This window comes from Xiphias gladius, chromosome 18 (assembly GCF_016859285.1).
Source record: "Xiphias gladius isolate SHS-SW01 ecotype Sanya breed wild chromosome 18, ASM1685928v1, whole genome shotgun sequence".
Taxonomy (NCBI): Eukaryota; Metazoa; Chordata; class Actinopteri; order Istiophoriformes; family Xiphiidae; genus Xiphias; species Xiphias gladius.
Window position 1 is genome coordinate 7,269,033 of NC_053417.1, and position 25,680 is coordinate 7,294,712.

The 25,680-nt window shown below is 40.0% G+C and overlaps 1 protein-coding gene across 3 annotated transcripts in view; it reads left to right on the forward strand.

Annotated features, from left to right (window-relative positions):
- The window catches only part of tafa5l (TAFA chemokine like family member 5, like), a 51,559-nt gene that overhangs the window by 23,686 nt on the left and 2,193 nt on the right, over window positions 1-25,680 (forward strand). For 2 of the 3 annotated variants that reach the window (XR_005709400.1, XM_040153215.1), the window contains exons 3-5: window positions 6,351-6,478; window positions 7,685-7,732; window positions 24,254-24,293. Coding sequence is in view for 2 of the 3 variants with exons in the window: in XM_040153215.1 (XP_040009149.1) it covers window positions 6,351-6,478; window positions 7,685-7,732; window positions 24,254-24,277 (200 nt within the window). In the remaining variant the exon portion in view is untranslated. The remainder of the gene's footprint in view (window positions 1-6,350; window positions 6,479-7,684; window positions 7,733-24,253; window positions 24,294-25,680) is intronic. The other variant, XM_040153217.1, reaches the window with a different exon arrangement.

Here is a 25,680-nt window from a genome sequence, read left to right on the forward strand (position 1 = left end):
CTGTTCATGCAGACTCATCAATTCCTCCATGTTTACTTGTTGTCTTGATAAAGTAAGTATAATGTACATTTTCACAGCACTAATTCCAGCTGTACAACAACAGGGTCATGTAGTCACCACTCTGGTGGTCTGAGTCTCCCTTCACCAACAGGAAAATTGTTTTTTATTCAAAAAGCATCATCAATTGTTTCAGTTTTTCCATTTTTCAGTCTCTGCTAAGCTCATGTAGATGCAACTAAACACGTCCTGCTTAGATGTTTCACAATAAAAACCTTCCAGTGGCTCAAATAGCATAATCCATGCCTTTCCTCATAGGAATTGAATTTGAAAAATATGAATAGTTGACTTTCATTCACAGCAGCTTGACCGTGATTACAACAAAAGAAAAGTAAAAAGCTATTTGACATAATTAGTGCTCAGCCGTTATTTGAATACAAATAACAATAAAGCTTTTATTTGAGAATTTATGTTATATGCCTTGAACATATCAAGTGAACAAACTACTAAGAAGCTTCTAATCTAATCTTATTATATATTTCTGATAAATGTTGAAGTGTTTTGTAGTCCGCAAATGCTGTAAACGGAAAAATTAACTTGAAATATCACAGAAATCTGTATTTCCGGCATTGAATGTGTTCGTGACAACATTGAGGTGTTTCCCTCAAAGCAACACTTGTAAATTAGCACGAAAATTAACCTGAAATATCTTGTTAGAATTTCATCATCACTGGCAAACCTTACCAAAGAATGACTGAACCACACCCTCTGAGCCAACATTAGAGAAACAGTTTAGATTCAGATTGTTACTATCACAGTGCTGCCAAGTGGTTGAAATATACTGATGAATTCCCTACAGTTGATTCAATTTGTGATCTAAATTCCCAACTCAAGCATTACAAGCCAATTATACATAAAAAAGCAAAGCAATTTTGAAAAGTAAGCCCAAAAAATGCAACAGAAAAATCTCATTAATTCCCAGCAACAGCTTGCTCAACAAAAGAAACACAGTTTATCACAAAGTATGGAGACATTTGTAGCTTGGCTGCTTGCTGTGTTTAAAATGCATTTATGTTGGATTTTTGTGTTGTCATAATTAGAACTGAAAGACCGTCAGGCCTCTGGTAGCAGGTTAGAGGACAGAGGGCTGAAAATCTGGCCGCTACAAATTGATCCATGATTGAAGCTTAATTAACATCAGCCAGAAACCCTTTCAAAACCTGCTACTGTGTTTCTGGTGCCCAGTTAAGCTAGGTAGCTAATATTATTGGATACTTAGCAAAGGAGGTGTCAGTACAGTATATAGTATACCATTATGAAATTATCAGCAGAGACACACAATGAATTGCTTCACTTTATTTAGTTTATTTCTTTTCTGTGTTTCGTAAATTGCGTCTAAAGCCGTGTCTTTTTGCTTGTTGTACCTCATCTAAATAAATTTTAAATGAGCTGCCTGTGGCTTTAGTAAAAATTTAATGTTATTTTTGTCTTCTGCAGAGGCAGAATTTCATCAGACTAACAGTGTGTCTGGTTTAAGAGTCACTGTTGTGCCTTCAGCTCTGCTCTGAGTCCCTACTGGCAGTGCTGTGCTGTGCAGGGCAGGGCAGGGCTTGGCAGCGCGCACGGGGGGACAGATGGTCCTACGTTTGATCTAGTTGGAGGTCCAGAGACAGACCCCAGCAGGGACTCTGGCAGGTGACAAGCCTGGCCCGACGTCCACTTTCCCTGGGTGGGACTCCAACAGTGACCGCAACATGATGGGCCACCCAGGTGTCAGCCAGACGGACAGAGACTCTCTCTGCCACGACGGCCAGCTGTTTCACCTCTGCTGCTATTGCACATTGCCAACATCACAGGAAAAAAGATTACACAACAGGCCTGAAATCATGTTCAGACTCAACAACAAGCAGATACTTAACAATAATGCCAACAAAGCCACAATAATTCCCAGCCATTTGCACCAGTTGAGTGATCCAACAAGCCAGCTTTATTATGAGAGCAGCATGTAAAAGATACTGTAGGATGAAATATAGCAGCAGACAATTTTTCAGACAGCTTCAGCTCAGTAGCTTAAAGTCCTCTCTGGATACTGTGGATGTGTGTAGGTGGCTGTACCAGATAAGCATTTTAATGTGTCCAAAATTGGATGTGCCAGCAATCTGGAGAGATAGGTTTGATGGATGGGGACGGACTGTAGCCAAACTGCAGCGATGCTATTTTGTTGCTGCTTGTGTTGTTCATAATGTCGTTGTTGATGAATTTATCACAGCGACGCTCTCATACGAACAAACGCGGCCTGAGCAAGCTCCAGGGCTTATGGCACCAGGAAATTCATCAAGTCATCATAGATCAAGTCACACTGTCATTGATGGCATTGAAAATGTAACAAGGGCAAGGCATCGAGTGCCCGGATACTGTGGCAGCAGCTGAAAAATGCATTTATTTTGGCCAACCTCCGCAACCTGGGCTGGCTGGGCTGATGCACTCCACAGTTAGTCAGCAGTCTCACCGCTTTGCCAGCTCAGCTTTTATTCTGTGCCCTGGAAATTGAGTTTTGCTGGCCCTGTAATGTACTCAGAACTACATCTGCAACTGACTGATAAATCTACGCTTTGTTGCGCCTGACGGATGGCTGTGAAAATGAAAATTCACCACGGCATGTTGCTGTGTCAGGAGGAAGGTCACTTTAGATTTTCTTCTTCTCACCGAAGAATCTCTGCTCAGGGTGAGGCCGAAATAACTGTTTTGGCTCAAAATCTAGTTGCGAAGCTTTGATATTTTCTTAAGCTTGTTCGGTTCAATGAGATGACAGGTTCCTATATTGTTTTGTTCCGCTGCAGTGTCTCCTAGCTGCCTGACTAGACTGGGAGGGCACATTAAGAAAACACTGCTCTCTTCTGATGTGTCAACAATATCTATTATTTGCTGAGGGACAATTGCTTTATATCTACAGAGCAGTAATTGCTTGTGTGTATGTGTGTGGTTACATACATGAGCGCTGTTCAGCCGGCTTGATGAATACCTCAAGATGACAGATCTATATTGCGCAGCAGCAGTCAGGGTCTGACACTCCAAAGATCAATTTCAGACCGTTAACAAGGCCTGGACCAGGAATACCTCAAAGCAAAATGTCACAAGGCCTTCCTTTCCATACCTCTTTACTCTTGCTCTCTCCCTCCTCCTCTCTGTTCTGCCCTCAGCTCTCCCATGGACATTCAACGAATTGTAGTTCCTCTCTTTCAATTTGCCAACCATGTTACCTCGTTCCACAATGTACTGCCCTGGGGGAATCGTGGGTAGGCAAGAGCAGCAGCCCTGGCCAGGTCCGCAGAGAACTGATAACCTTTCAGTGTTACTTTAGCATGCTGTGTAAAGAACAATCAGTGCTTATCACTGTTGACTACAGGCGAATTCTAATTTAATGCCATGCGGACAGACTGCAGAGGGACAATGAGAGTATCACTGGCTTTCACTCTGACAGCCTGATGTCTCAGACATCTCAAGCAGACAAATAACTTTCTAAGTTTTATAAGACTGAAGTTTTTTGGCTTTTTATCGCCTTTCTTTTCTGCAATCCACTCCCCTAAATCCATCCATCCCCTAGCTATACCGCTTATCCTTTGTGGGTTGTGTGGAGGCTGGAGCCAATCCCGACTGACATCGGGCAAGAGGCAGAGTACACCCTGGACAGGTCACCAGTCTATCACAGGGCCTACGGACAATTTAGCGTTACCAATTAACCTAACCCTAACCAGCTTGACTTTGGAGGAAGCCAGAGTACGCAGGCACGGGGAGAACATGCCGGCTCCACACAGAAAGGCTCTAGTCGGCCGGCAGGTTCAAACCGAGAACCTTCTTATTCTGACGCAACAATGCTAACCACTGCCCTCCCTCAATTCCATGTATTGAAATATGACGGAAAATGTATTTCAGGCTCACAGAGCCGTGCAGCTGTTAGTGTAAAAAATAATAAATTAAGGCTTTTTACTTAGGTTTGAGAAGCTGCTTGGGACCAGAAGGTCACCAATTCAAGTCCCTTGACTGGCAGGAAAAAATTTAGGCGGGAGGAGTGAATGAACAGCGCTTTTCCCTTCCTCAATATCCATGGCTGAAGCGCCCTTGAGCAAGGCACCTAACCTCCCATCTGTTCCCCAGGCGCTGCAGCTGCAGCTGGCCAATGCTCCGGGTAATGTTTGTGTGCTCATTGCTCAATGCTCCTAGTGTGTGTGTGTGTGTGTGTGTGTGTGTGTGTGTGTGTGTGTGTGTGTGTGTGTGTGTGTGTGTGTGTGTGTGTGTGTGTGTGTGTGTGTGTGTGTGTGTGTGTTCACTGCTCATGGATGGGTTAAATGCAAAGGACATATTCCTGTGTGTGTAAATACATACTTGGCGAATAAAGATGATTCTTCTTCTTCTTCCAATTATTAAATTGGTGAGTATTGGTTGTGAGATCAGAAGATTACACAGATTTGTTAAGATTTTAACATATGTTTGTATAAGGATGTCATTAGTAACATATTCATATATCTCCGTCCAAAATCCGCCAAAACTGGATTAAATCTGAGTGGTTTATTTAAATTAGATTGTCCATGTCCATTTTAACTTTTTATTTTGCACTGCATTAAACTAAAGAGAGTATACTGTAAGTGCAGATGACTGATAGCAGCCAGAACTGGACATTGTTGCTGAAACAATGTCCATTGTAGTATCACAACTGTATAAAATTAAGAAAATTGAATGAATGAATTCAGTAGCCTATTTGCAGACACATTAATACCAAAACACAGATGCTAGCCTGATGCTAACTGTGTTCCTCCCTAAATGGCCAGAACAGACAAACCAAGGTCTTTTTACAGGTCTTGAAAAAAGTTTTATGGAGCCTTTTGTGGTTCAAGATGAAGCTGTGTGAAGTCTGATAAACTGCCTCAAGTGATGTGACTTGAGCCGGCATTGGCTGGGGCTGAAGACTAAAAGTCTGAAAATTAAAGTCTCTCGGAGTGTCACCCCAAAATGATTTAAAAAGGATTTTGAGAGTAAGATTTAATGTAAATCTAAATTTATATACACAAATAACTAATTTGCAAGCATTAATTATTCATTTATACACACAAACTAGTATTTTATTTCCCCCCATGACTCCTGCTGGGCTCTGTACAGGTTCACGTCTAAACCTCAAATAAAAATATTTTTAAAAATCCGCATTGATGAAGGGGGGTCAAGGCACTGATGATGGGCTGCAAGGTTCCTAGGTTTGCATCAGGCTTGCCCCGAGCTAGGAACCTCTTGCCTTTTTTCCCCATCTCTCTCTCTTTCCTAATTTCCTAATTTTCTGTCATTTCCCGACTGTCGCTATTTAATTTTAAAAATGTACAAAAGTGCCCCAAAACAATTATGTTAAAAAAAAAAGCACTGACTACATGGAAACATTTAAAGTTAAAACACCTTATAGTGTTACATTTGTTTTTACAAGTGTTTCCAAAAGTCATCTGATAAATAGTTTACCAGAGGAAACTATAATCACACTGCATTATTTTGTGTAGCAGAATACATTTTTTTTCAAAATTTTGAATGCATAAAGAATGCAAATAGACACGAACATATCCACAGTGAAGTCCCAGTTCTTTTCCAAATGTTTATTAGTTTTCCTTGTTTACTTTCAGAGTCTTTGTAGAGAAATTAAACTGAGCTTGGGGGAGAAGGTGACTAGGGCTTTTTCAGCCATTGTTACAAACCAACAATGAACCTACACTCCTGCTTTTCCTTTTTTGTAGCTCCATTCACTTCTGCTACAGGAAGGGATGCCCAAGATTTGTGTGATATACTTTATAATGTGTCAGGCCTTGACCATTAGATCTCATAGGTTTGGTGTATTGTCTATTCAGTGCAAGTTTGAGAAAAAATTGCATGTTGTAGCTTCAGGAAAAGAAATCCAACAAAATTGTGTTGGTAAATGGTACAAATTACTTTTTACCTGGAACCTTTTAACTTAAATTACATAGAAAAACCTTTTCAGGAGGAATAATAATTGTAACAAAATGTCAAAAGGAAGAAAACAATCTTTTTGCAGCTGCAGTGAAAGCAAGCATTAGCAGGAAAGTAATTTATGGACCGCCAGCTGGTCTGTAAAGGTTACTACCACAGGCAATTCAGACATGGTAGTTCAACAAGAACCTAATTAAAATACTACAGGCTTGTGGACACATCCACATATGAAGACGCTTTCCTGTCTGGTGAACGCAAAAAAGACAGCTTTGTTGTTTGTTCCAGAAAAAGCTGACATTTTTAAGTCTTTCCCTGGGTCTGTGAGTCTGTCTTTCTAATTTGCCTCTTTGCCCTTTTGTCTTTCTCCCTCGCAGCGCGAATCGTGCGGAGCCGTCAGTGGTGCGAGATGGCTCCCTGCCTGGAGGGGGAGGTCTGCAGCCTCCTGTTCAACCGATCCGGCTGGACCTGCACCAGGGGCAGTGGTCGCATCAAGACGGTCACGGTAATTTATAAGACATGACAATAATATATGCCATATGCACTTAACAGCATCACGCCCACATTTTCAGCATGGGTGACCTATGCAAGCTAATAGAGTCGTGTGAGGCCTCTGCCCAGATCTAGAGGCAGCACATTTCAGTGTCCAGGTTTCAAAGGCTGCATCATTACTGAATCACAAGGGAAAGAAAATTAATACCGTACTGTTCTGTGAGCCGAAACTTCCTAGCATTGTCAGTTTATGGCCTCACTCTGGTCAGTGATGTTACAGCGGATATATAATAGGTTAATTACAATCCACAGTTGAACCTGTCATTGCAGGATGCCCTATTGGAAAAAAAAACAAACAAACACACTACTGGGTATCACTTTTAATCACCATCTCTCTTAGACTTAGCACACTGATGTTACTATAAGGAACATTGAGAGAGTTATAAGCATGAGTAGAAAGTTTTCTGAAGATTAGGAACATAGTTATGTTCCTAACCCTCAGTCTAACCCACCTATAATATTGCTTTGTTGTTTGGTCGTTCATTCAGCTTAAATACACCATCTGGAAACACCAGCATCTAGTAGGAAATCATTTCAAACTTCTCTGTATAGAACCTCTTCAGATTTGAGCCACGAGTTATGAGCTCATATCAAACACGGTATATTACCGTTACGAAAAGCTTGAAATTGCAAATCAAATATCCTGGATTTTAGGTGATCTGGTCAAGTGTAATATAACTTTTGAATTAAGTGGGTTATGCACCAATCAGCTCATTGGTCTTTTAAGCTGATTTGTGTAATCGTTCTTTAGTATTTTCTGCTATATTTTAAATCCCACATGTGTATGTATGGACCCCCAGGGAATTGTCCTTGTGCATGTACAGTAAAATGTACAGTGAAATGCTGACAAAATGTGAATTCAAATATGAAAACAGGCGGTTAGCCAAATAATATGCTCAAACATGAGATCAGACATTTTAGATATCAGTGTAGGGCTGAGGAAAATAATGATAACTGACAACACTGTGATCTCTCCCTGACTCAGTGAGAGATGTAAATGAATACAAAACATGGTGAATTTTTAAAACCTTCAATATGGTGTCATCTGGTCCTCTGTAGGCTCCTTTCGCAGCAACATGCATCCAATGCCTCAGAGCTGCCAATGCTGCAGTGCTAACTGAGGCTTTGCAATGTGATTAACTCTTATTTGCCTCAACAGTTAAACAATAAACAGGAGGCACGCAGCCATCATAACGTCATCATATCAGTTAAGTGATTGTTAACTCGATCCTTTCCTTTTTTGTATCATTATAAAGGAAACATCATTATAAATGTGTTTGAATGCCTTGAATAAAAAAACTCACCTACAGTCTGGCCAACAATGGTCGCTCTCTGGGTGCTATTCTACTGCTTGCGTGGTCAATGCCTGAGTCGCCATGGATACAGGTCTCACTGTTGCTGTGGGGTTCACACCATTGATCTTGCCAGTTTCACACTATGCAACTTTATGCTCATTGAATACAGAAGAGTCCAATGTTCCTTCTCTTACCAGTTGTCTTTGGTGATGTGGTGCTGACAGCTGATCTGTGTTTGGCAAGTCCAAGAATTATATCCCCTCCACCGCATTGTCTCTTAAAACTGGCTCCACTGCTAGTATTTGGATGTACATGTTTGTTGTTGGCACAGCGAAAGTTCAGCTTTTCAGGTTTTGGCTTGAATTTTCTCCGTTTCGTGTTTCCTTGTGCAGCCACTGTTTGCTTGATCTCTGACAAACACTTACAAACTGTAAACTACGTCTATGTCGCCATCTGAAACCATATTACATCACATCACCTCAAGGAGTATGTAGCCATGCAGATGCTCAAATCTGAACAACCTAATCTGAACTTCTGTTTCAAGAGTCGATGATATAGTCCTTCAATGTTGATTTGGCCTTAAGACTGTCTCATCAATAGATACAAATATTAAATTGCGCGACTTTGTAACTTTTGAAAGACATCTGTGTTTTTTTTATAAATAAAAAGTTGAACTTCTAAACAATAAAAACACACCCTTGCTTCATCAGTACACTCAGGGATTTTGCGGCTGCAGCCTTACTTGGTCTGGTATGACCAGCAGCTTCTGGTGGCTAATAGTCAAGTAACTTCAGCTCAGTTTTGTGTAACTGATGTTACTGAGTCAGTTGGTGCACTTTGGAACACTTCTTTATTTGTCCCTACTGTTTCAATACATTTAATATATCAGCTATTACCAGTACTGTAATTGTCACTCCTGCTGTTCAGCAAAATTTAAATTTTGGTTGCTTTATGTATGGACTATGTAGCCCAACTGGATACTGGATTTTTAAGGCAGATACTCATAATTTAGATCAAATGTTTAAAAAGTCAGAAAAACAATACATCTGTCTCTATGTTCTGTCTCTATTCACGAGCACATAAAATCAAGATTTTTAATTCCTTAAAATCGTCAAAGTGTCACCAATATATGCACTGAGTTGGCCATTTTAGTCTTATTTTAGCGCTCTCTGGTAGACAAACTATCTACTGTAATGGCAAAAGTTTCTATTCTACCTCAAACATATCTTTGGCATTTCTGTTATATATGATATATCCACCTGGCCGATTTATACATTCTAGTAGCCTGTTTCAGTTGTAATTGTCCACCATTGTAAAGGGAAATAAATCTGCTCAGACAGTAGCAAATACAAAGATATCTGCCTCAGGTATGGAGATGTCAAAATATATAGAGACAGGGAGACTAAAGGAAGGGATGTAACTCAAAGAGACAGTGCGAGTGAAACAGCACAACACAGCATGTTGATATCAGCAAGAGATGACAAGATGGACAGAGCAGGAGAGACTGTTGTCCTCATCGTCAGGTACACAAGGTCAAAGGTCAACCTGTGACTAGCTCTGTTGATTTTCACTCTCTCTACCTTATCCCTCTCTCTCTTGCTTTCTCTTTATCTCTCTTGCTACTCTGCCTCCTCTGTCCAGCAGCCCTGGGCATCTGCGGCGGATTTCACGCACGCATTCCCACCGTGCTGTAATCTACCCTGACAGTACACTTACTGTAGGTTAGGATTTTGTTTTTCCAAATATATTTACAAAAATGCAGATCACGTGTTCCACTGAATATCCTCAATTAGCTGTTGCTGAGCAGTTTTACTCCCAAAGTTGAATGCGTGTGATACTTGTGTTTTTGGAGGGATAGTGAGGATTTGGCAGCAGAAGAGAGGAGAGTGTTGTAAGACCTGAAATGGAAGAAAAACGCATTCTGGAAGATAAATGAAAATGAGAAACCTATGAAGAGGATTGATCAGGCGGGAGTGTGCAGGGAAAGATGGAGAGAGAGAGAGAGAGAGAGAACGGGACAGAGGGCCAGGCTGTCGCTCGGGCACTGGCCAAGCTCTGTCTGTCCACATCTGTGTGCAAGTATGTGTGAGAAAGTGAGTGTAGAGAGGGAGTTTTAACTGTGAGAGAATCTGTCTTCATGTGCACATAATCACACTACATACTAGCAATCGGTGTGACAATGTGGGTTTCTGAAAGCTGATAATGGCTGCAGTCGTTATTCAGGCTGTGGTGCACAGGCTTGACGTAGGTGGAGTCAGCCGCTAGAATTTTGTGACAAATGTATCTTCTGGTGGTAGATCAGGCAGACATTCATGCATCTAATAAACATACATTACGCTGTTAAAATCAGTTGTGCAGACGGTTTGGGTTGAGTGGCATATCACCAAATCTGAATCCAGTTTCAAATAGCCTATTGAATCTAATTAGCTTCTAATGCCTTTTCAAATCTAAATTCAGTTTGTGTAATTTAACTGAAGTTAACAATGACTTCAAGGTTCAATCTGATTTGATCAATCTGTATTTTGTTGGCTGAGGAGGCACTTTATTTTTGAGTGGCAGCCGAATTAATGGACACAACATGTGGCTACATCCTGAAAATGAGATGAGCGTCAGAATATGACATGTTGATTTAATTAATGTGGTACATTGAAAAAAAAGGTGGACTTGTACAGCTTATTTTTCAGGAGCTGATTCAAAGCTATGAAATTCAAATGTTTAAATCACTGATGCGATATGTGATGTATTTGTAAACTTTTGTTTGAAAAAGAAAGACAGGAGATTGACAGCAATTAAAACTTTGAAAAACTTTAAATGCATACATTGTGCAACTGGTTACTTAAGACAGGAAAGGATTCCAGAGGAGGTTACAACAACATTCCTCAATTCAGCAGCTGTGTTGTGTAACCCGAAAACCCATTTATATATCCTCTAGGGAACCATCTCTGTTGTCACTTGTTATTTCTCAGATGTAGCATGCTCTTGTTTCGTTAATCTTTGTGTTTCAGCACTTGTCCTGGCTGCCAGGTTGGACTGGGCCGACCAGCATATGACATTTTTTTTATAACGAGTGCCACTGGAATGAGTGACAGTGGGTCCACTGATAATATTGTCCTGGGAGGAGCTCACAGAATGATCTGTTCGCCCATCACTTTCGTCCAGGGAAAGACATGTCAGCAGCTATTGGCCAGATTACGACATAAGCAGTTTGGTTCGGACAATTATGGTCCCCAGTGGATGACTGCTGATGTCACCCCCTGATTTTAGTGGCCAAATAATCTTTCCTCTAGCACCACACACCCAAATTTCTCTTTGACTTACACTTTAGGACTGGCCAATCTTAAAAACTAATGGCTGAGTTTCCATGAAATTTGCTGTGAATATTCCTGGTCCTTTTAGGATGAATCCTATTTTGTTGTTGACCCCCTGACTTTTCCTCTAACACCGCTATCGGGCGAAAATGTAGACAAGAAATATCAGAAATTCAAAGGCAAATTTATTCTCAGAGGAGGCTCGACACTTGATGACCCATTATAAAATGTACAGCAGAGCATTTAACTGAAACCTGTAAAAGTGTCTGGCAGCCAAACAGATGTAATAAATCCTTGAAAAATTCATATCCAATTTATCACAAGGTTCTGCTGATCAAAAGAGTCCATTGTTTTAATATAGGTGGACGTAGGTGTTAATTGGTTAGTTACATCATTTTATGTAAATAATAATGATTTTCTTGTTATCCACTGGAAAAAAAATAAGATGCGTATTTAATATAAACATGTTTGGGAAAACGTTCAGGGCTTTTCAAGATTTGTAAGATTAACCAAATCTACAATAAATATGAACAAAACTGCTGAATATTGTAATTAATTTCTTAATAAGACCATAAATTCCACTTGATATATTGATAAAGTGATATACTAGTCTAACTGCATTACACACACACACACGCTCGCATGCTTTAGACACATTCCCCTGCACCTGCAACTCTTTCTAAACACAGCCCCCTAAGCCTCCTCCTCCCCGCTTGCCTGCCTGTGTGTGCAGCTCACGGTGGCACTGCCAGGTCACACTCTCCAGCCTAACCTGCTAATGGAGTTTGCATATGCAGCCCACTCTCCACTGCCAACTAGCCATTAATATGAATCACTCTCTGGAGGCCCCCTGAAACAAGCTGGCAATTTGTCTTCACTAGTGAGCCGCTACACATGATATTCTCGATGGTGGAAAGTGCATTTCAGGAGAGGTTGGGCGGGGTGTTATGAGATTGGTTTCATACATTTGGCAGGGAGGGTTTGGATGTGAATTGCTAGGATACACAAGAGCACAGTCGTGCGTGTGGTGTGTGAATGTATGGACGGTGGAAATGGCCGTCAGATGGAAAAGACAAACAGAATTTAGGACAGCCAAATTATTTTTCTCCTTTCAGGCAAGAAAGAGGTTTGTGAGACTGCATCGTTTGCTCCTTGCTTGGTGAGAACACTAAGGTCTTTTATCAGCCTTTGCTAATCAAGAGATGGGCTCAAATTGAAACTATGAAATGCTTCTTCAGTGCAGGATAAGATCAGACTATTTGCCCAAATATTTTGTTCTGAGCTTCAAATGACACTTCACAGGCTAGAGGGAGCTTAAATTATAAAACTTAAGTACTTGAAACCCTGACTGGATCATATTCAGGCTGCATTTTCATGTGCGCTCTGTCCCTCAGACAATACTCGACAGTAGCTTGGAAAAATATCTTCCTACACCCACGCAACAAATGCCATTCCTCAGATTGTGTATGACCTAGAGAGAAACAGACCAGTTGCAGTTGGGCGTTTATGCCAAACGAAGGAGAGTTGCAAAATGAACAGCATACACACATACGCACACAGCATGACCCAGGAGGTCGGAGAGACTTGCATGATTTTTTTTTAGCATTTTCTTTTTTTCTGCTCTGGTGGCTCTCCTCCAGCTATGTGCTCTTTGTTCCAGTCTCAGCCAGGGTGAAAAACTACGTGTGTGTGTGTGTGTGTGTGTGTGTGTGTGTGTAGTCCTGCCAGTGTTGCTGTAAACATGAAGAAATCATAGCCAGTTGGCTCTGCAAGCTTTTTGATATGATGCCATATGACACAAAAATCTTGATTTGTACAGAAAAAAAGAAGTGAAAGGTGAGAAATAGAGAAAAAGAAAGCAGCTGTTTGAATAAGAAATGTTGCAAATGTGATGCTGAGGGGCATAACAAAAAGAAGAACTGGATTGTGTTGATGGAACCACATCAATACAAATGCTCATGTCCAGTTATGACAGAGTTATGAAATTCTCACCTCTTATGAAATAGGTGGGTAAATTACACGGACAGATGATGTAGTTCCACAGTGTCGTTATATAACACATGCTAGCACCTCAATTATAAAGGCTTCAATATCTATGACAAACAAGTCATGTGTCGCCATGGCCACTGCTGCACTGGCAACCAATCTGACCTGAGACAGACTTCTAATGAGCTTGCTTCTCAAAGGCAATGTTACACACTCCCAGGCTCTGACAGCAACACGAATGTTTGTCTGCGGCTTCTTGAAATGAATTGTTGATTACTTTGTGAGGTGGGAGAGTCGTTTTGGAGATGACAGATCTCTCCTCGGCTTGGTATCATTAGCGTAGGTATCATTAGGGCAGTGCTCAAGTAAGAATAAACAGAAAGCAATAAGGTTTAAAATTGAGTCTCAAGAGCACTGCCAAAAATGTCCTTGTATGTTGTCTGTCTCAAATGGTGTCTTATTTTTCTCAATTCTTGAAAACAACTGGTGAGAACTCATATTGTGGTCACATCATTTAACTTATTTTGACCATTTCCTTTATTATCATTCACTTTATACTAGTGAGTTGTTTCAAACTTTACTTGAGGCAGGTGAAATAATATCAGCCCCACTGGCAAAATCTTACGCTTATATATTTTTCTTCATGTCAAGAAATCCCAAAGACCACCAACAATGGAGTTGGGTTTAATAACTTAAGCCTTTGAAGCCATGTCTGATACATCTCATTCCTCTGTGCCAAAGAGCTCCATTGTTTCCAAAAACGATTAAAAACACATCAGTCAGCCACACTGGTGCACTGGCTGACATGTTCCTCCGTCACCATGAACACACACACTGTAGTTTATCTTTACTGAATCCCACATACACCCTCCTGCTGCTGTAAATACTCAATCACCAAATGTGTATTATTCCACCACAGAAAATAGTCCCCAGCAAATGCACTTATTAGTTCCAGTAATTTCCACTGATGTTTGCTAAAAACTACAATACCCAGCTGTTTTAGGAAATTACGGAGCCTTTTTTAAAATTGAACTTTATATTTGTAAGCTGTTTTATAAAGATTCGCATCTTTAATAGGAACAATTTGGTGCTGAGAGACATACAGAAGGTAAGGAAGTCAAAATATTAGACGCAGACTAACACAATGATGGTTTTTGGTCTTTTCATGGGATTTGCTGTCAAGAAAAATAAGCATTTAAGACAGAATAATCATTTTCACAATCATTCAGGTGTCCTGTTTAAAAAAAATTAATATCTATCAGAGATCTTATTTAATTGACCAATAAACACTAAGAAAACAAAGTGTAACAAACTGTATCCATGTAACAAAAATCAATCAATAAATAAATAATGATGATAATAATAATAATAATAATAATAATAATAATAATACCAATAATAATAATAATAATAATAATAATAATAATATACACTTATGGCATTGAAATTGAACATTTAATTTCAACAGAATTCTCTTTTATAAGACCACTATTTAATAACTTTTGAATTGCTATTGCTGGAGTAACCTCTGTTAGGCAAAAATGTCTTTGCTACATGTCTATGTGATAGTGCTGTAGCTAAACTCAAGGAAGTGATTTCATCAGCATTCATTTCACTGCCATGTTACAATATAATAGAGGACCTATGCTAACTTTAGTCCCATCCAAATTGATCTTCTTGTTGATAGTGCTGCAGGCTCAATGAGAATGGCACTCGACTCTATTGCTCCTCTAAAAAAGAAGATGATAAAACAAGGGAGGTTAGCCCCGTGGTTTAACTCCCAAACCCGCACATTGAAGCAAACATCGTGAAGACATGAAAGGATATGGCCTTCCACCAAACTGGAAGAATCCCACTTAGCCTTGAATGATAGTCTTAAAATATATGGGAAGGCCCTCTGTAATGCCAGAGCAGCCTATTAGTCATCATTATTAGAGGCAAAGAAAAACAACCCTAGGTTTCTTTTCAGCACTGTAGCCAGGCTGACAGAGAGTCATAGCTCTATGGCTCCACGCATTCCTATAGCTCTCAGTAGTGACGGTTTCATGAGCTTCTTTAATGATAAAATTCTAACTATTAGAGAAAAAATCGGCACAGATTTATCTTAAAACACAGGATACTCAGAAACAGCTGTAAAACCTTATGTGTATTTAGACTCTTTTTCTCCAATCAACCTTCACCAACTGACTTCAGCTATTTCTTCATCTAAACCATCAACTTGTCTCTTAGACCCCATCCCAACATCCTGCCCTTAGTTAGCACCTTTTTAATAGATATAATCAATATGTCTTTATTAACAGGAATTGTACCGTAGTCCTTTAAAGTAGCTGTAATTGAACCTTCTCTTATAAATTCTACTTGTTATCCAGATGTTTTAGCCAACTATAGACCTATATCTAACCTTCCCTTTTGCTCTAAGGTCCTTAAGAAAGCTGTCACCAACCAGTTGTGTGACTTTTTTACATGATAATAGTTTATTTGAGGATTGTCAGTCAGGATTTAGAGTGCATCACAGCACAGATCAAGCACTGGTGAAAGTTACAAATGATTCTCTAATTGCATCGGACGAAGTTCTTGTTTCCGTACTTGTCTTGTTAGACCTTAGTGCTGCATTTGACACTATTGACCATCACATCCTATCACAGAGACTGGAACATTTAATTAGCATTAAAGGAACCGCTCTAAGCTGGTTTAAGTTCTATTTATCAGATCAATTTCAGTTTGTCCACGTTAACAATAAATCTTCCATATAGTCAAAAGTTAGTCACAAAGATCCAGAAGGTTCTGTGCTTGGACCAGTTCTATTCACCTTATATATGCTACCTTCATACAATATTATCAGGAAACACTCCATAAAGTGTCATTGCGGTGCTGATGAAACCCAACTGTACTTGTCATTCAAGCCTGATGAAACCAATCAGATAGCTAAACTTCAAGCTTGCCTTAAGGACATAAAAACCTGGATGACCAGCAACTTTCGGCTGTTAAACTCAGACAAAACTGAAGTTATTCTGCTTGGCCCCCAACACCTCAGAAACACCTTATCTAATGATATAGGTACTTTAGATGGCACTGCCCTGGCCTCCAGCACCACCATTAGGAATCTCGAAGTTCTCTTTGATCAGTCCCTGTCCTTTAACTGCCACATAAAACACACTTCAATGACTGCCTTTTTTCACCTACGTAACATTGCAAAAATCCAGCACATCCTGTCTCAAACAGGTTGCAGAAAAAATAGTCCATGCTTTTTTTTACTTCAAGGCTTTATTATTGTAATTCCTTATTGTCAGGCTGTTCCAAAAAATCTTCTCTGCATTGGCTCCCTGTGAAATCCAGAATAGAAATTAAAATCCTTCTCACCTTCAAAGCCCTTAATGGTCAGGCACCATCCTGTCTTAAAGAGCTCATAGTACCCTATTAACCCAGTAGAACACTGCGCTCCAAGAATACAGGCTTACCTGTGGTTCCTAGAGTCTCCAGAAGCAGAATGGGAGGCAGAGCCTTCAGTTGTCAGGATTCTCTACTGTGGAACAAGTTCCCAGTTTGGGTTCGGGAGGCAGACACCCTCTCCACGTTTAAGAGTAGGCTTAAAACCTTCCTTTTGAATAAAGCTCATAGTTAAGGCTGGCTCAGGTGTGCCTTGAACCATCCCCTACTTATGCTGCTATAGGCCGAGGCTGCTGGGGGACTCCCCATGATGCACCAAGCTCTTCTCTTCTCCTCTCCCTCTCCTCTATAGGCATCATATCCCAGCATTGCTAGTTACTTATTTGGCTTCTCCTTTCTCCCGTAGTTTTGTGCTTTATTGTCTCTCTCCTCTCTCCTCTCTCCTGCTTTCTACAGATATTTCTGCCTCCGGAGCTGCAGTCTGGATCTGTGATTACAAAACACCTACTGCCCCCACGATCCTGCTCAACACCCACTGCTACAATTATTATTATTATTAGTCTTATTATTAGCCCTATTATTTTAATTATGAGTTTTATTATAAGTTTTATTATTATTCTTATTATACATTTTCTCTCCCCTCCCCCACTTTCTTTCACTCTCAACCCAGTCCATCACATGACTGTCCACCATGAGCCGGGTTCTGTTCAAGGTTTCTGCCTGTTAAAGAGAGTTTTTCCTTGCCACTGTTGCCAAGTGCTTGCTCATGTGGGAATGTTGGGTCTCTGTAAATATAACTATAGAGAGTACTGTCTAGACCTGCTCTATATGAAAAGTGCCCTGAGATAACCTCTGTTATGATTTGGCGCGATATTAAAGAAAATTGAATTTAATTGAAAATAATAATAATAATAATAATTGTGTCTGTTTTAGTCGTTTGCTTCCCATGAACAGCCCAAACTCTTTAGTGAAGGTGGCGTATACCAGGACTGAGTGCTTGAATTGTTTCTTTTTTAATATGCTACTAAAAGATGCAGATGCAGACACCCACACAGCTCTCATACATACTGCTTTTTTGCTGCTGATGCATCACAACCAGTTTAGACCAAATGTAACATTAGTCAACCAGAAAAACAGAGGTACCTTCACATTAGCAGCCAATCCTTTATCTGTGGATGGGATTTCATTTTTATAGGCAACCCTCTGTTGATAAAAAATATTTTTCAAGAGGTCCTTTAGTGCTCTCTTGACGTCTAATTTGTAGTTGCATTTGCATGCGTGCGACTTTGCACTTATTTTTAATATGACCTGAGTGTATTTGTTTTTAGGTTATGTAAATTGTTGCTTTTTGTTCTTTTACGAACTCTTGTATATGTCACAGAGCTGCCTTCCGAACCTCTTGCCAACAGATTTGTATTCTCAGTGGGACGCCATCTTTAGATAAAGGTGGTCTTTGATGGTGAATTCACTTTCATTAGGTGCGCGCTGTGACCAGCAGCATTCATTTAGCCTAAATAAAATGCATAGTGAGAGAAGTAAAGTAGGTTGTTTCTTAAATAATAAGTCCTACTCCTCCTGAAGACTCTGAAGGATGCATACAGTAAAAATGGGCCCTGAGTTAGAGGATATGTTATAAATTTTGTTGTTTCTAATATAGAGGGAAAATATTAGCAAGGAAATCACAACTGGAGGTCATTAGAGAAATATTTGCATCTTCAAAATGCACTGAAAAACCAGGCAAGAGCATTTTCAAATATCAGATATGCATACTGTGCACCATGTCCTTCAATGCCCTGCTGGTTTTCAGTCTCATTTGCAGTTGAAACTATTCAATTCTGTGCACCTGTAAGTGAATTCCAACATTTGTGCACAAATAATAGAAGCTATTTCAGTAGTGTTGGGTTAAAAAAAAGCAGAGTTTTACTGGAGTTTTTTGCAGTGGTATGTACCAAGAGAGATTCAAATCTGCAATTCACTGAAACTGTTATTTTCAATTAATTGTCTGAGCTGCTAATCTGATGACTTGAGTGCACCACAATCCTTTCTTTGATACATACAGGTACACCAGACAGAAGAGCATGAGTCCAGCTCTTACGTTTTATGTTTTACTGGCTCCCCTCCAGGCTATTGTATACAGTACATTCTGTTTGTGAACTGACAGTAGCCTTGCCATATTGTATCTGACAGCCCCTCTCTGGATCCTCGGGGGATAACATAATGTAGCCTTTGGATGTACATTTATAAAATGACTGCCATTCAAACTACATGCATGCGTACACAGAGTACACAGACGTTACGCTAGATAAGCAAATAGACTCTTTATTTAAGTTTCATTTACAGATCTTGTATTTATCAAGCGGAAAAGAGAAATGCACTCCTTGGGCTTCAGCTCATCTGTTAGTCGAATGCTAAGGCATGATCATCAGTCTGTAGGAGATAGCGTGTGGACTGATGCAAAAAATATATTGAAAAAGGTTAGCTTGACATAGATGTTCAGAAAAGAGAGAAATTCCTAAATCAAGCCCACCTCTCCATTTCCCTTTTTCATTCATGTTTTCATAGATGTTGTGTCATTGAACATGTAGGCTGCGGTAAGCTTCATGACTACATTTACAGTATCTCATATTTCCTTTGGTAGTCAGGGTGTAAAACGGCAACACAATGTTTTCGTTTTTTCCTTTTTTGTTTCCTCTGGTACTGCCATCATCTATTAAAAGACTTCTTCTTTGAGTTTGACTTCGCCAGGCATATGTTGCCCCCCTCTGTTCTGTGTCTGAGACTGGGGATGAATGTGGTCCCTTCTGCTGTCACTCTCCGCACACTTTACCCCGCTCCCCTATTTGAAGTTCTGTCATAGCCAGGCTTTGAACTGCCATTCGTGTTTTACCCTGCACGGTGCTTGTCTCAAGATCTTCGTCTGGTGTGAAAATTGTCATAGCCATAGGCCACATTTCAACACAGGGTTCTTGTAATAAGTAATGCAGAAAGCCTGTTTATGGACTGGACACATTCAAGCAATCTCAGCAGCATCTTATTTCAAAGCTGAGATGCCTGTTGTGCCCTTTGTATCTTTAGTGTTTGCCTTTTTAATAAATTGCGTAGCACTGCTACCACTGATGCAGCCCGCCACATCTATCATTTTTGTTTAATTTTAGATGCTGAGGTTGCCCTAAAAACATAATCCCAGATCTGTTTCCAGTGGTAGAAAGCAGATCCCTTCCATTACTCAAATAATGTACTTAAGTAGTACAAAGTATAATTTTGAAAGATTTGCACTTTTGAAGTTGAATTTTTTGCAATTTTATGCCACTGTATACTTATACTATTTAAAATTTCATAGGACCAATTTTTTTTTGGGTGGATACTTTCAGATTAATACACATTTATGAAATTGTTTTTTCTTTATCCAAAGTGAGTGTCTAAGGATCAAGGGGGTTGTATGTTTTACATTTTATAAAGCCCCTTGAGGAGCCTAATATCACTAATTTTTGATTTGAGATTATGGGCTATATAAATAAAATTGACTTGTCCATGTGTTCTCTAAATTCCACAATGTGACAGCTGTAAATATTAGTTAATGAGATGGAAGAAGTCAGGTCTCCAAGTACATTATGAAAATATTAAGGAGTTACTACTCTACTTAATTAATGTGGTTAAAAATACCAGAGTTTTTTCTGTATCTTATCACGGCCCATCAGCATGACCATAGATTTTTATCCAGACAGCTAGTAAATCTGTCCCCTCGTGGTGCACCTGCTGAAAGCAATGCTGACTGTGAAAAGTTTTTAGCCTACTTCACTGACAAGGTAGAGGTCATCAGAGCTTCTATTACACCCTATGGCATTCATTACAATGTTTATCTATCGTCCCAGAACACCTTAAACCGCTTCTCTCCCATTTCCATGTCTGAGGTTTTAGAAATAGTATCTCAAATTAAAGTGTCTTCCAGTCAACTTGATGTAATTCCCACAATTTGTTTTTCTCAGTATCATCAAATCTATTGGGTCCTGGCTGTTGTCAGTTTAAAACAGTACCTTATCTAATAGTTGTGTTCCACATTATTTCGAAACTGCTTGTGTACAACCTCTTTTAAAAAAAAACCTGGAATGGATCCTACCCTCCCCCAGAACTACAGACCATTCTCCAGGTTTCCTTTTATGTAAAAAAACTTTAGAAAAATATGTGTCCCAGCAATTGCTTTTAACAGCAGTAAACAAGAATTTTCAATTTGGCTTTGACAAACATCATAGCACTGAGACCGCCCTTATTAGGGTGACTGATGACCTTCTAATGGGCCGCTGATGAGGTGAATTGCTCAGTCCTTGTTCTGCTGGACCTTAAAGCTGCCTTTGATACTGTTGATCACAGCATCGTGTTGACAGGCTGAGGCACTGGGTAGAAATATCTGGCACAGCCTTATAATGGTTCTCGTCTTACCTGTCAAATAGGAGGTTATGTGACTCCATTAATGGCTGCATGTCATCTTTTGCTCCTGCTAAGTATGGTGTCCCACAGGGGTCAGTTTTGGGACCAGTTTTATTTTCCTTGTACATGCTTCCCCTTGGACATTTATTAATAGACATGGTATTTCCTTTCAATGCTATGCTGATGACACGCAGATGTACCTGCCCATTAGAGCCAATTATCCTGGAGGGCTGAGTTTGCTACATGACTGCCTTTGTGATGTCAAAAATTTTTTTCAACTTAATTCAAGCAAAACAGAGATTGCTGTAATTGTTTCCCTGCACATGGCTAAACAAATCCTGCCGTCTGCCGGTTACCTAATGGAACACATTAGGCCTGCTGCAAAGAATCTTGGCATTTAGTTTGACAGCAACTTAAATTTTGATCAGCACACAAAAAAACCTTTGCAGTCTTTTTTCTATCATCTAAGAAATATCTCCAAAATACCAAAAATTTATCAAAAATCTATTTATAGGCTCCAGACTATACAGAACTCAGCAGCCAGACTTTAAACATAATCCAAGAGAAGTGACCACATGACGCCTGTTTTAGCCTCATTGCACTGGCTCCCAGTATGTTTCAGAATTGATTTTAAAATCTTACTATTGACTTTTAAAGCTCTTCGTGGCCTTGATTCATCTTATATCTCTGACCTCTTAGTTACATAGAGCTTTTCCTGATTTTACTTAATTTTATTGACATCCCAGATTACTTAATTCTTGTCACTGTGATCTGCTTTTTTATAACCCTGTTGCCTTGTATGACCGGCTTGTTTTAATTTGCTGCTCTGTGTGAAGCACTTTGTAGCATGAGTTTTGAAGAGTGCTCTAGAAATAAAGATTACTTTTATAATTATTATAATAATAATTATTATTATTATTAATACATGATATTGTGGCTTTACTTTGATAAAGGATCTGAAATATGGACAATAGATGCTCGATTTTCCATAGCTGCTTTTCAAGAAATAAAGCAGCAAATGCAAACAGATTCTTTGTAACTAATGTTGGTTTTATTCCTCTGAGATAGCTCTGGGTCAGATTCTCTGATGCTTTGTACATCACACTCATACTCTGGGCATGATGTATTCACTCAGGGTCTTCAGTAAGCTATAGCTGTGCTTGTTAGCCTAATAACAACAGCAGTTTGAGTGGCTGATAATGACTGGGACCTCTATGAGTCTCCAGTTGATGAAACCAACTAAGTCGTGTGCTGGAGTCCACTTGTTATGAGAGACCCCGGGGAAAGATTTTTAGTTACTGCAGTGATGGCACAGCGCCTGTCTCCATAATGGCTGGGTGGGCTGCTGGTGAGAATTGTGCAGCTTGAAGTGCCACCAAATATGCTGTCACTGGTCTGTTTCCCCTTGAGCACTGAGGAAACAAGCTGTCTGCTGTACCTGCAGTGGTTTTCCCTCTCAGCTACAAAGATTTGCAGGGGTTGTAATGCTACCTCTGCTGAGTTTTTTATTTATGTAATGTGAAGCATACTTTATCTTCAAAATACTTTGATCCCAAAATATGCTGTGTTGATGATAAGGAAGGAAGTTAATTAAATCCCTTAATAATTTTGCCAATCTCCACTGGCACTCACTCAAAAAACCAGACTATGCACCTCATTTGAACTGTGAAACATTATCATTTATGCACAGTCCTCAATGTTTACAAGTGATGATGGAACAAGGGCACCCCAAGCTCAGAGACGAGGTCCAAATGTTTCAATTTCACCACAACATAACCAATTAACACAGATCTTATTAGTGTGATCCCTCCCTTCTATCTCCTTCTCGCTCACTCTGTATCTGTGAATCTTCCTCATCCTTCATGCCAGCGGGAGATGAATATGTCTACGATGCCCTTGGATTCCTGTCATGCAAACACCAGAGCTGGTGAGCTCTGTTTACCGGTGTGCATGGCAGGTAAAGAGCCGGCTCTGTCTCTTGCACAGTTCGTCCCGTGGGGCCAAACTCACCTCGTTACCCTTTTAATTAGTAGGAGCAGTTAATAGTGCTGGCCGCTTCTGCCGCCTCAGCACTCTGCTCTGACTTCAAGAATCCCCCCAATCGATAGCTTAGAGTCAGACTGAGAATGGGCGACGAGCGAGAGAGAGAAGGGGTTCTATTGTGAGAGCAGCTCAGGTGCATTCTGGATGGCTTTTGGAGAAAAATAAAACTACATACTATTTTCTTTGAAGGAACCTAAGGGGCCGGTGTACCAATAACTGTCCCTTCTGTTTTTTTCATGTACATTTGAAGTGATTACATGGTCTCTGAGTTCCTCATGCACATTCCTCTCACCCAGTGTCTCCTCTTCCACATTTCCTCTCCCTTGAAAATGAATGTAATCAAAAAGCTAGGGGTTTGCTCTGCAGATTCTATTGTGCCCTTATAAGGTTTTATCCCTTCCAACCGCTCAACCCCGTGCTCATTTCTTGTTTTGATTTAAAGATGCAGTGGAAGTACTTAGCATTTAGATGACATGCTGCTGGAGAGGTGTGATGGATCAGTGCCTCTTCAGAGGACTGAATTTCCTCGACAGCGCCACAGCCAGTCAGCCGGTCGGACAGACAGAGCGACAGATCACAGGACGTTGGGCTGGGTGGGCAGCGGAATACCAAGTCTGCCTCGCTGCTGCAGAAAGCCTGGCACAGCTGAGAGGAGAACAGCGACTGCTTCGAATGCCAATGCGATGCCCAGAGTGCCGTCTCGGCTTGGCTCCTCTGATTGGCTAAACAGACCATTAGCTTCCTGATTATGATTAGCAGAGTCATTATCTGCACAAAAGTGGCTCATTCACCAATATTAAGAAGGCAAGGGAGCTGTTTTCTTCTTCCGGTCAAGGGGAAAGCAGCATGTTTTCATGTGTTCTCCTAAAGATGAATGTAAGAGGCAAGAAGTTGTTCACAGAGAAACAAAGTGGAACAGTATTTATCACCCTGCCCTGCAGCTAATGTGATAAAATTTTCTGTCTGTGTGATGCCATTGACGGAAGAAAAGAAACATCTCTTACTCGTTAACGGAGATGATGAGGTGGCCATTACTCGCTCGTATTTTCCGGTCGAGGAGAGAAGCATGTCCTTAGAGGTCATAAAAACTGGGAGAGAACAAAATAACCTTCATCTTCCTTCATCTCGCCTTAGATATAATTGGAGGACATGCCATCTGTGCTTTTAAATGGACATATGCTGCTCTGTGTCCAAGTCCAATATGCTTAAGAAAAGTTGAATAAAATGTTAGTGAAGGCTGGCCCTCTGTTCCTCTGATACTGACCTTATGCTTTATTTTTCCAGCCTTTGCCCAAGGAGCCGTCGTAGGATCCAGAAACAGCAGGTATGTGAGCTTTTAACGATCAATTTTATATGAATTTGCATACTGAGTGTATAACCCAAATTCAGGTCACTTTTACATACAGGCAACCAAAGACTTTTTGATTGCTGCATCTTGTAAAAAGTAGAAATAATAACTTTTAAGGGAATCTTGCTGAAAAGCAGAATCCATGCCTTCATTCTAAGTTGAATAAAGGTTCAGTGTAGTTCAGACCTGGAATGAATCTGCCATTAGTGTCTATTCATGAAGTATTTTGCAGGACCACTCTCACCACTAAGCTTAAATAAAGATCATCCAGGACTTGGAGAAAACACAATGGAATCCACCATTTCTCAAGATGCAGTCACTTTGATGTATCTGTGCAAAAAAGAGATATTAAAGGGGGTTATTGGATTTGTTGAAATACATAAGGGTGGAAACTAAAGAGCCCCATTGTAGATACATCAAAGGGAGAGGCTACTTCAAGTGTCTAGGCTTTCTTTTTTGACAAAGGCAGAGAGAAGCGATATTTATGGGAGGCTTTTTTTGACAAAAGCCATAACTGCAAGAAAAGGCTACATTTTAAAAATCACTTTCTAAATGCCATGGTAAAGGATTCTTAAATTTTTGGTTGCCTACCTTACATTCCTTTAAGTCAATATCTGCTTATTAACAGTCGGCAAATAAACAAGAGTCAGGCACAGCAGGAGCAGGGTAGCCCGACTCTCCAAGCAGGTTAACTTCACTTCCACAAACATTTTTCTTTTCTCTAAAAAACAAGGAAATCTACTAAAGATTAAACTGAATTCATCTCCTGAGAACATTGACTGAGTGTCTGTGAAGCTTTTATGTTCTGCAAAACCACAGGCATTTGGAATCTGCATGCTTTATGTCTAGCCAATATTCTAAGATTGATTTTCCCTCTTCTACTGAGAAAAAACAAAATGAATCACGCACAATTACCAAGGACAGGGAGAAGAGGGGAATTGGGGGCGTCATAAATATTTATTCGCCAGCCCTGGGAATTTGTGCAATTCTGTGTGGATTTGCCAACTCATATTTAAGTGTCTGGATGATTTATATGGGTAGTCCTGGGTGTCACATTTGTCCACTGTCACCCTGAATCATTTATGTATTAACATTTATGGATTTATCCATATAACATATTCATGGCAGAGTTCTATTATCATTCAAATTGGTTTCTTGATCAAATGATTGGCTAAATTAAGTCATTAACTGCAGAATTTCACTGGAGGTGAAATGTATTCAATGTGGAAAGGAATATATTAGTACATACACTTATGGACCCATCTCTTTTCATAATTCTTCATAAAATTTGCTTTGTTAAAGACATGAAAGAAGAGCTGAATACTGTTCTTAAATACAGCACATTTCGGATCTGGAATACATA